The sequence below is a fragment of the Neovison vison genome, chromosome 12 (genome assembly GCF_020171115.1).
Source record: "Neovison vison isolate M4711 chromosome 12, ASM_NN_V1, whole genome shotgun sequence".
Taxonomy (NCBI): Eukaryota; Metazoa; Chordata; class Mammalia; order Carnivora; family Mustelidae; genus Neogale; species Neogale vison.
This window is the reverse complement of record NC_058102.1, coordinates 96,410,672-96,420,713: the sequence shown is the minus strand read 5'-3', so window position 1 is coordinate 96,420,713 and position 10,042 is coordinate 96,410,672. Positions and strand designations below refer to the sequence as shown.

The 10,042-nt window shown below is 54.7% G+C and overlaps 2 protein-coding genes across 4 annotated transcripts; both read left to right on the top strand.

The window, feature by feature from the left end:
- Positions 1-416: 416 nt before the first annotated feature.
- MYL6B (myosin light chain 6B) lies at positions 417-5,458 on the top strand. Of its 2 annotated transcripts, XM_044227801.1 has the most exons (9): positions 417-525; positions 940-1,167; positions 2,647-2,869; positions 3,606-3,633; positions 3,870-4,013; positions 4,243-4,416; positions 4,937-5,014; positions 5,160-5,198; positions 5,339-5,458. In XM_044227801.1, the coding sequence occupies exons 3-8, from the start codon at positions 2,693-2,695 to the stop codon at positions 5,186-5,188; spliced, it is 630 nt and encodes a 209-aa protein (XP_044083736.1). In that variant the 5' UTR covers positions 417-525; positions 940-1,167; positions 2,647-2,692; the 3' UTR covers positions 5,189-5,198; positions 5,339-5,458. The 2 variants fall into 2 exon arrangements, with proteins under 2 accessions (XP_044083736.1, XP_044083737.1); XM_044227802.1 differs by lacking the exons at positions 417-525; positions 940-1,167; positions 2,647-2,869 and adding an exon at positions 3,234-3,306.
- Positions 5,459-5,716: 258 nt separating this feature from the next.
- MYL6 (myosin light chain 6) lies at positions 5,717-8,930 on the top strand. 2 transcript variants are annotated; one of them, XM_044227803.1, is made up of 7 exons: positions 5,717-5,820; positions 6,062-6,089; positions 6,979-7,122; positions 7,351-7,524; positions 7,617-7,694; positions 7,993-8,037; positions 8,741-8,930. In XM_044227803.1, the coding sequence occupies exons 1-6, from the start codon at positions 5,818-5,820 to the stop codon at positions 8,019-8,021; spliced, it is 456 nt and encodes a 151-aa protein (XP_044083738.1). In that variant the 5' UTR covers positions 5,717-5,817; the 3' UTR covers positions 8,022-8,037; positions 8,741-8,930. The 2 variants fall into 2 exon arrangements, with proteins under 2 accessions (XP_044083738.1, XP_044083739.1); XM_044227804.1 differs by lacking the exon at positions 7,993-8,037.
- Positions 8,931-10,042: the final 1,112 nt, after the last annotated feature.

Sequence of the window (10,042 nt, the reverse complement as noted above, 5' to 3'; positions counted from 1 at the left end):
TTTACAGATGGGGGAACTGAGGCACACAGAGGTAACTACACTTGTTGGTTACCAGCAAATACCTAGTAGAAACTGGGTTCCAATATAAAGAGTGGTGTGAGCCCTTCTCTTTGGCTCCCCCTTTGCTGCCTGAGATAATTTAGCCTCCTGGAGCGGTAAGGGTTCGGTGGAGGCTTCTGGGGATAGTTGCTAAAATTTCTCCTCTTCCGAGCAGCTTCTCCCAACCAGCAAACATCACTTACTGCCCATCAAGTTTATTTATGCTTCACCCTCCCGAGCTCGCACGGGCTTTCTATTCCGAACCTCTGCCTGCACACCCGCCCCAGGTAGCCCCAGCCTCAGCACCAGGGGCGCGGCATTTACTGACCCAGGGCCTGACCAGTAGGTTCCCTCCCAGCACAGGGCGGGGAACCTCTGATAATGGTTTGGGGAATGAGATGTCCAAGGCTAGCAGAGATGTCACAGACTGAAAGGGCTGGAGTGCCAAGCCTCCTTTCCAGGCGTACCCGTGAAGTCCCGACCTCGGTAAGGAGAAACTTCAATCTGGGAGAAACTGGGGTAGGGGACCAAGCTTAATCCCAAATCTTAACATTGATTTCAACTACTAGCTCATTTAAATAAAAGGAGAGAGGAAAAAGAAACACTTTGGAGTTATTGTTCCAAGTCCCATAACAACTCAGTGACCTCTGCTCTCTTCTACCAAACCGCGAGAGTAAGCTAAGCCGGGGCGCTGAGTGCACCCCACTACGCCTTCCACCCGGCCCGCGGTGCCTTCCGCCCTCCCCCTGGTCCGGCGTTCTCCCACAAGCCGATTCGGAGAAAATATCCCAGTCCGCACTAAACGTGGAACTCACGGCTGGGCAAGGGAGATATCCTGGGGGCCCCCCACACGCTTTTAGGGTCAGGGGAGGGGACTATAAATTGAGCATTGCCTTTTAGTTCCGGGACAAGAAGTGCGCCAAAACTTCCTGAGTCACCAACCGCTCCCACCTGCCGGAAGCCACCGCCTGGGCGTCCTCCTCCTGCTAAACAGCTGCGTCTCCCGTGAGCCCGCGGGAGCTCGAGGACTACGACTCCCGGCATGCTCCGAGGCCTCTGGAGTTAACCCTTCGGGGCCCGCAGCCTCCTCCCAGCGCCCCGCCTCCGCCCTTACCTGGACCCCGCAGGGTGAGTTTTTGCGAGCTGGGGAGGCACTCTTTCCTTTATTTAAGCTTGATTTAAGGTGTGCGTGCGTGCGTGCGCGTGCGTGTGTGTGGGTGTGTGTGCGTGTGTGTGTGATGTATTCTGGGAGGGTGGAATGATTCTGATTTTTCTAAAATGGGACAATGTTCAGTAATGAGATTCAGACGCATTTTTGCAAGTGGAAGACAGATCATTCACTCTGAACCCCAGGGTCTAAGGGGAATCACTACTATCTTCCTCAGAATGCTGCCTAAATCCTTTCCTTCCTTTTCCCTAGAACAAAAGTAGCCAGCAACCTCCCCCCTCTCCCAACCAGCTCAGACTTAGACCCAACCCTGGTGCCCCCCTGTAAGGTTTGGGACCTGGGGCCAGTGTCAGAGTTTTTATTATTCTCTAGTTGAGGGGTAAGTAAGTACCCTTGGAGCCCATTGGACCTCCCACATCCTTTTGGACTAGAGATTTTAGGATTTAGGCCCTTTGCCTCTCAGGGCCTCCTGCCCTTCCCCTCAGGTGCCACCACAGAGTGAGTCCCTGCAAATTCAGCTGCATATTCAGCAGGCACCCTACCTTTGTCTGACCTGAATGACCACGGGCTTGTGGAAAAGGGTTCCTTCCTTGGGAGTATGGGTGGTGGGCAGTAAACCTGATCCTTGCCCCCACCCTTACCCTTAATACAATACTGGGAACAGGAGACAATGGCGGTGTCACACTCCTCGTTCTGTTACTATTCTTTATCTATATTGTGCACAATTCCAGTTCTGGGCTGGGAGGGAAGGCAGCAGGGACTGTAAATTTGGGGGATTATTAGTCTATGGGATCAACTACCCCTGTTCTTCAACCGTGGTCGGAGGGGAGTGGAGGAGCTGCTTGTTCTTTTCACCTTTCACTGCTCCCAGACCCCACTTTTTTTTTTTTTTTTAAGATTTTATTTTTAAGTAGTCTGCACACGCAATGTGGGGCCTGAACCTACAACTCTGAGAGATAGAAATCGCATGTTCTACTGACTGAGCTAAGCAGGTGCCCCTCCCAGACTCCACTTTAACAATCCCATTTCACAAGTTCCCCCTCCCTGCCTCAGCCTTCAAGAATCTAAAGCTGCTAGGAAAAAGGGCTACTCTGTGTCAGGGGGTTGAGGCCTGGAATGCCTGCATCCTCTTATTTTCTTCACCCCTATGTCAGTGTCTGTCACTGGCAAACATCCTATCCTTATCCTGGAGGTTAACTCCCTCATTCTGGGCCATCTCTGGCTTCCTTCCCCTGCCCCCGAAAAAGGGGCCATTGTTCTGGCCAGCATTTGGGGCCAAGTGAACAGAAGTGAGAAGACCTTGGGACAGGAGTCCTGAACCATAGGAGTCCAGGGCAGGCCAGCATATCTCTCCTCTATCTCACCCTCCCCACCGCCAACTGGCTCCCTGCCCCTGCCCCCGCCCCTTGACATCCCAGACTCCCTGGCTATTTAAACAGAGATGGGTGCCCCCATCGGCACACTGTCCTTTGGCCACCGGACATCATGCCTCCCAAGAAGGATGTTCCTATGAAGAAACCGGCAGGACCCTCTATTGCCAAACCTGCTGCCAAACCCGCAGTTGGGGCCCCTTCAGCCAAGACCAAGGCTGAGCCAGCTCCAGCTGCCCCTCCAGCCCCTCAGAAAACCCAGGAGCCCCCCATCGATCTCTCCAAAGTGGTGGTGAGTTCCGGGAAGGTGAAGAAAGAATTTGGAAGGGATGATACAGGGTGGGAAATAGCCTAGGAGATGAGGAGGTATCTAGAAAACAGGGAATCAGTGAGCACCAGCAGATACTAGAGATTCCTCTTAGTCCCCCGCCCTGCCCCCCCCGCCATTTCGAAGCATCCAGGCTTATGACTCTGCTGTTCTTTTTTGTTCTCTCCCTCTAACCTATAACGTGTGTGCGTATGTACACACATTCTCACTGACCCCTCTGCCAGAAGCAGGGACCTGTGAGATGGGGAACATCTGGGTTCTGAGGACGGTTTCAAGGTGAAGAGAGGGAGCTTGTGCCTGTGCCTGGCTGACTGTTCAATTCTAAAAGCCACAGCTCTGAACCCCAGGAGGGAAGGCTGAAGAGGACAGACTTGTTAGACAATCACAGCTGGGGGCCAGGGGTAAATTTAGCCTTTGTTCAACCCCCAGTTATGTGAGGGATGCAGAGCTCAGGGCACTGGAGGGAGGGAAACAGGTGGCATGGGATTAACCCTGTTCCCAGGAAACCCTCCCCCCCATAATTCCTCCTCTTGGGATTCTCCCAAGGTCCAGAGCTGGGAATGGGACTGAGGTGGCTGGGCTCCCAGCCTGGTCTCGTTGGGCCCCTCCCCAAGAGTGGCTGCCAGTTGGTTGAGAGGAGTGCTGGAGAGAGATTGAATGAGCCCTGTCATCCCTCCTCACCTGCTCTTTTCTTCCACAGATCGAGTTTAACAAGGACCAGCTGGAGGGTGAGGAGAAGCTGGTCCCTTAAGCTCCACTGTCTAGTCCCAAGCCCCTGGTCAGATCCTCTTTCTCTTCCCCTGACTCCGGTCCCAACCTTGAAAACTTCCACACTAGTGGTCTTCGGGTTCCCTATTCTGCCCAGCTCTATCACATAGTTTCTGAATCTCCTTTCTGTCAGGGGTGGGGGAGGGGTGGCGATGGGAACCCCTGGTCCCAATACTGACCTTTGCTTATACTTCAGAGTTCAAGGAGGCTTTTGAGCTGTTTGACCGAGTAGGGGATGGCAAGATCCTGTACAGTCAGTGTGGGGATGTGATGAGGGCCCTGGGCCAGAACCCCACAAACGCCGAGGTGCTCAAGGTCCTGGGGAACCCCAAGAGTGATGGTGAGGGGGACGCCTGGAACAATGCGGGTTTTCAGTGTGGTGGTGGAACCGAGGAATGTTGACAAGGTGACAGAGGATGCTGGGGTGGGTTTCAGGACTTCAAAAACTATCAAACGCGGCTAGAAAAACAAACTGAATGTTGAACAGGATGAAGGCCTATGTGGTAGGGTTGGGAGCTGAGTCCAAGGTGACACTGCATTGACCTCTCCCTCCTCTTTTCAACCATTAGAGCTGAAGTCCCGGCGTGTGGACTTCGAGACTTTCCTGCCCATGCTCCAGGCCGTAGCCAAAAACCGGGACCAAGGCACATATGAGGACTACCTGGAAGGGCTTCGGGTGTTTGACAAAGAGGGGAATGGCAAAGTCATGGGAGCAGAGCTCAGACATGTCCTTACCACCCTGGGTAAGGCAGGGACCAGAACTCCTGTGGGTTGGAGAGGAGGGGGTGGACCAAGGTTAGCCAAGTAGGCAGAGCCAGGGAAGGATTATCGGCCTATAGGTCATGAGCAGGAGACTGAGAAGGTCAGAGCCATGGCCGCAGAATCCGAAGGGCTTCTTCCTGAGGTAAAGTGGGGGTAGATGCAGATGCCTCCCAAAGGACAGAGGAAAGAAGATGAGGTGGAAAACCTGATTTTCTGTTGTGGAAGAGATGCTTGTGCTCTGTGATCTGGTAGCCCCTTAACCCTCTGGAATTCACTTTCCCTCTGTGAAAGCTTTCACCAGGTGCTAGTGCAGGTGAAATGGAAAACAAGATCCAGGGACAGCTTCTAGCTGTTACCATTACAAGGAGGGGATTCCTTTGGGGTTCTGTTGCCATGAGCAAGTTTCCAAGGGTGGGAGAAGAGAAGGTACCACCTAGGAGAGAGAGGCCTGGTTGGTGAGGGATGGGGGGCAGGGACTAAAATGCTATGTCTGGGGCTCAGGAGAGAAGATGACTGAAGAGGAGGTGGAGACTGTTCTGGCAGGACATGAGGACAGCAATGGCTGCATCAACTATGAAGGTGAGGGGCCAGCGGAGCAGAAGGGACAGGGAAGAAGGGGAGGAAGAAGGCTCGCGGTCTGTGGACACCCGAGGCCTAGATTGTCTAAAATCAGATGGATTATCCACGGGCCCGCTTCTGAACCTCTCTTGCCTCCTCTCTGCAGCCTTCCTGAAGCACATCCTAAGCGTCTGAGCTCCTACAGGTAGGGCTCCTCCCTCCCCACTCCCCGAGAGGCAAGTTTCCTTTCCTTTCCTCAGCCAAGGCAGGAAAGCAGGGAAGTGCGTTTTCATGTCCTGCTGCGCGCGAGCGACCGGCTTTGGCAACTTTCATGTTTTTCCACAGATGCGGTGGGGGTCCGACACTGCCCCACCTCCACCCCCCCTCCTCTCCGGCAGGCGGAAGCACGTTCCTGCCACTAGGAGGCCACCTATTGTTTCCAAATAAAGAGACGATTCCTCACTAGGCGTCCGACTGTTGCTTTCTCCCGAGGTGGGGGAGGGAGGGAGGAAGGGGGCAGTGACCGATATCCAATCCGATATCCTCTGATCTTCCTGCTGCACCGAGTAGCAGGCTCTCCGCGCCCGGCTCGATCCGCTTCTACGGTTTCCTCCTAGCCAGGTAGGGCTAAGCCGAAGGAAGCAGCGGCGGGCCCCGCCCACCTCATTACTAATATAGCGATGTTATCTGCATAAAGCCAGGCCAGGACTCCTATTGGTTGGATCAGCTGAGAGTGACGTCATTGGGACGTACTAAGACTAGGGTTGGGCTGGGAACCGGAGCCATTACTGCTGGGAAAGGTCCCGCGGAACGGAGCCGTCAAGATGGTGGGGCCCGGGGCCTGGAACGATGAGCGGGATTTGGGGCGAGAGGCGGGAAGTCGGGGGTGGGGGTTTGCAAAGGGAAGCTGAGGGCCTGGAAGGTCGGGGGTGGGATTGGAAAGTTTGGGGGTCTTGTCCTGTCGGGAAGCGAGTCCCCAGCTCGGAACAGGAGTTTGTGGTTCCGTTTGTGGGACTGGGATAGAAGCTTGGGGTTCAGATGCTGACTGCTCCCCTCTTCCCTGAGCAGTGTGATTTCACCGAGGACCAGACTGCAGGTAGGTAATCTCTGACCCCTACTGAGGTCATGTTTAGGGAGAGGGACCCCCGCCTCTAGCACCTACCTCATAACCCCAACCTGTCATCTCTTCAGCGCCCCCAGGGAAGTACTTACCGAATTCCCTTCTCCCGCTTTCTGGATCCTCCATTTTCTTTTCTCACTCTTTCTTCCTCCCTCCCCTTCCACTCTAGATCCGAGCCCCAAGCCCCGGGTGAGTTTTAGGTGGTGTGGGTATGTGAAACAACTTGGTCACCTAATGCCTGTTGTGTGTGGATGTGGGGAGGGTGTATTAAGTTGCCTGTGCTCCTCTGTCCCTTAATCAGCTTCTGCCTCTTTTTTCCTCCTGTGATAACACCCCGCCCGCCCCCTCCCCCGCCACCCCGCCCCCAGCTTGGAACTGTGAAGATTGTAAAAAGCAGTGACCTGGAATCTTATGAAAATGGGGACAGGGGGATTTGCTGAGGATATTTCATAGCTGTACCCTCCGAAGGTCTCTTTCTATACAGGAGGGGTGGGAAGTATCAGGCTGGGATGACCCCAGTCCCAGGCTGCTGCTCCCACTTCCTTATAAGGACAGGCCCCAGACAGGGCGGTGGCAAATTCCTGCCCTTAGTAAGAGTAGTGAGGCAGTTGGGCGGGCTTGCTGTAGGCAGGGGGGTATGTGAATGACAGTTCTGCCCAGGGAGGGAGGAAAGCTGTGTCATTATGTGGGACACCTGTGTTGGGAGGCAGGGACACTAGGCCCCTCTTAGTGGACTTAGGTGTACAGTGGTACAAATACCTGGTTTCCTCAGCATGATTGAAGTTGAATGGGCAGAAGGGGTTGTGAGGGGGGGTTTGGGTTAACCCGCCATATGCTCAGTGCTGATGTATATCTGAATCTTCAGAGTTCAAAGAGGCCTTTCAGCTGTTTGACCGAACAGGGGATGGCAAGATCCTGTACAGCCAGTGTGGGGACGTGATGAGGGCCCTGGGCCAGAACCCCACGAACGCCGAGGTGCTCAAGGTCCTGGGGAACCCCAAGAGTGATGGTGAGGGTCCTTGCGGACAATTTCTCAGTGTGGTGATGGGCCTACAGCTCTTCAGCTGAGAGCTTCCCTTTATCTGCATAGGCCCAGAACTCAGGCAGGTTTATCTCAGCTAGCAAACCCAACAGATTTCTCCTGCTTTGAGTTGCAGCCACCTCCTCACTTGTGGTCCCTGTCATGTCCTTAGTCCCAAGAACTTGCGTGACTTTCCTTCCGCCTCCTTTATGGCAGAGATGAATGTGAAGGTGCTGGACTTTGAACACTTCCTGCCCATGCTGCAAACTGTGGCCAAGAACAAGGACCAGGGCACTTATGAGGACTATGTCGAAGGCCTGCGGGTGTTTGACAAGGAGGGAAATGGCACCGTCATGGGTGCTGAAATCCGGCATGTTCTTGTCACGCTGGGTAAGGCTCTACCCTGGCTCCTGGAGTGGCGGTGCCACCTGATACATGTCTGCCACCCAGTCCCCAAAATGCATTTTTTCCTCTCTCTACAGGTGAGAAGATGACGGAGGAAGAAGTAGAGATGCTGGTGGCAGGGCACGAGGACAGCAACGGTTGTATCAACTATGAAGGTGAGGATTGAATTGGGGCTCTCGTGGACGAAGTTGTCTAGGCAGGTCACCCCCAGCGTTTGGGGCTCTCCCTGTCCCTGCGCTCCAAAAAGAACCCGGAGGCAAGGGGCAGGGCCCAGCCCAGCCCAGGAGTGGGAGGCCATGGGAACATGACAGGAAAGGAAGGGGTAATGTGTAAAGAGGGTTGGGAGGCGGGAAGGAATGGGAAGTCAAAGGGAATGTCTGTTCCTCCATCACCTGACCCCTCACCCCACGTCTGTGTCTTGTCTTCACCATGAATGTCTCTTCCTTCCTGCAGCGTTTGTGAGGCATATCCTGTCGGGGTGACGGGCCCATGGGGCGGGTACGGCTCCTCCCAGCCTCCCCTTCTCTAGTTGCCCCCTCCCCGTTGTTTTTCTGCCCAACCTCTGCTCTCTAGCCCCTGCCCTTCCCCTACTACCATCTGACTTCCTCCTAGCATGTTTCTGCATGGAGCTGACTGGGAAGGGGAGGGGTTCCTCAAAGAGGAAGACAGCCTGGGGGTGTGGTACCTCCTTTTCTCCTAGAATGGGCTCTGAGGTTTTGCTTATAGGGCCCAGGGTGCTGGTGTCTGGGAACTCACACCAGCCTGTTCTGGTCTTGCCTAGGGGTGATCCTCTGGCCCTGGGGCACAGGTGGTTGGCATAGGGGGGTTGGTTGCCTGCCCTGTTGTGCTGCTGGAGCTGACTAGTCTTTTCTTCCTTCTGCTGGGCAGCTTGGAGGTACCTTAACCCAAACCTCTGTCTTCTCCTGCCAATGGCTGACAGTAGCTGTAGGTGTAGTTAAGAACTTTCCTGCCTCCTGCTGTGTTCTCGCTGCTCAGGGTGGGGTGGAGGGACTAATAGCGGGTGCAGGGGGAGCTGGGGGCCGAGAGAACTGGGCAGATCAAGGTGGCTCCTCCGCAAAGCCAGGGTTGGTTTCTGCGGGCGCACTCCTAGGCTACCTTCGTGGTCCTGTGGTCTCCTGGCCCCTGGTGGACCCCTCCCCGCGGCCCTCCTCCCTGGCTCATCCCTCTCTCCAATCCACAGAGCTTGTCCGTATGGTGCTGAATGGCTGAGGATGTTCCTGGTGTGCCCAAGCCCCGTGCCTTCCCCCGTGTGAGACTGCATGTAGCCCCGAATGCGTCCTAGGTCCTCTTGTCACAGCACCTCTGCCAGCTTGTCTCTTGGATTATATTTGCTGTCAGCAGTCACCAAATAAACTTGCTCTGTGCCCTAAGTACGGTTCTACTTTCCTTCCTGAGCAGGGTGAAGGGCAGGAGAGACCATCTAGGGTCCTAGGCCAGGGGCTGGGAAAGCTTGGGGAAGAAGGGCTTATAGGATCCGTCTTGGTGTCACTTAAAGACTGCTGGCTCCAATCATTGATGCCACAAAGGCTACCCCCTGGGGGATTAAGGAAGCCAGACATACCCTGAGGACCAAGGCTGACCATGCTCGGTGCTGTCTCCACCAGGAAGTCCTCCTAGCCCTCCAGCTGGCTCAACCCAGCCCTCATCCTCCCAAGCACTAGTGGCCTCTTGTGGGGAAAGCCCAGGGAGTGTATGATGGAGCAAAAGCCAGGCCTGTGTTAGCACTGCCCACACCTGTCACTTTATAACACAAACTTGTGAAATGCCTGCCTTCTTCCTGCCTTAATAAGGAAAGGAATGAAGCCCTTACTTCTGCGAGGATAAATACATAAAATCTCTAGGTTGTGGGGACGTTCTTCCAAGTCTCAGCTATTTTTAGGGCAGGTGAGCACCTCTGCCCGGCTCCCACACCCCAGGGCACAGTCCCCACGGTTGTGCTGCCCGCAGCCCATTGCAGAGAGAGGCCTAGTGGCTGTGTCCCAGTGGCTGGCCCAGTGCCTCTCCAGCCCAGGCAAATGTCCCTGGGAAGGACTCCAGGAAGTCTGCCCCAGCCCAAATCCCCCTGCCTGATAGCCACAGGTCAGAGAACACAGAAGCATTCACAAGATGGAACTGAAAGCAAATTAATTTATAAAAAAAAAAAAAAAAGAAAAAAAAAAAAGAAAAAAGAGAAAAGAAAAGAAAAAAAAAAGAAAATTTACAGAAAACCTTGAACAGAAGAAAGGTGCCAAGACGCAGAGGAAGAGAAACACGGGGACGTGAGGAACAAAGGCCTGGTGGGAGGGACCAGGGAGAGCTGGTGGGAGGCCTGGCGTCCCGGCTGCCTTCACGTCAAGGATGAAGAAGGGAAAGGTGGTAGGGGAGGCAGTGGAATCCAGGGAGCAGAGCCAAGCTGCAAGCTGGGGGTAGGCACTACCCTGGGTCGGGCACCCCTCCTCCACTGTCCCCAAGTCCCAGGGAACCCCTAGCTACCAGTCAAGGT

Excerpts from the sequence above, each read along its gene's own strand:
- MYL6 (XM_044227804.1), top strand. Across the intron at positions 6,090-6,978 it reads CACCGAGGACCAGACTGCAG|AGTTCAAAGAGGCCTTTCAG; the intron begins GTAGGTAATCTC and ends CTGAATCTTCAG. Across the intron at positions 7,525-7,616 it reads GCATGTTCTTGTCACGCTGG|GTGAGAAGATGACGGAGGAA; the intron begins GTAAGGCTCTAC and ends CTCTCTCTACAG.
- MYL6B (XM_044227801.1), top strand. The coding sequence starts at position 2,693 with ATGCCTCCCAAGAAGGATGTTCCTATGAAGAAACCGGCAGGACCCTCT. Across the intron at positions 3,634-3,869 it reads TAACAAGGACCAGCTGGAGG|AGTTCAAGGAGGCTTTTGAG; the intron begins GTGAGGAGAAGC and ends CTTATACTTCAG. Across the intron at positions 4,014-4,242 it reads GGGGAACCCCAAGAGTGATG|AGCTGAAGTCCCGGCGTGTG; the intron begins GTGAGGGGGACG and ends TTCAACCATTAG.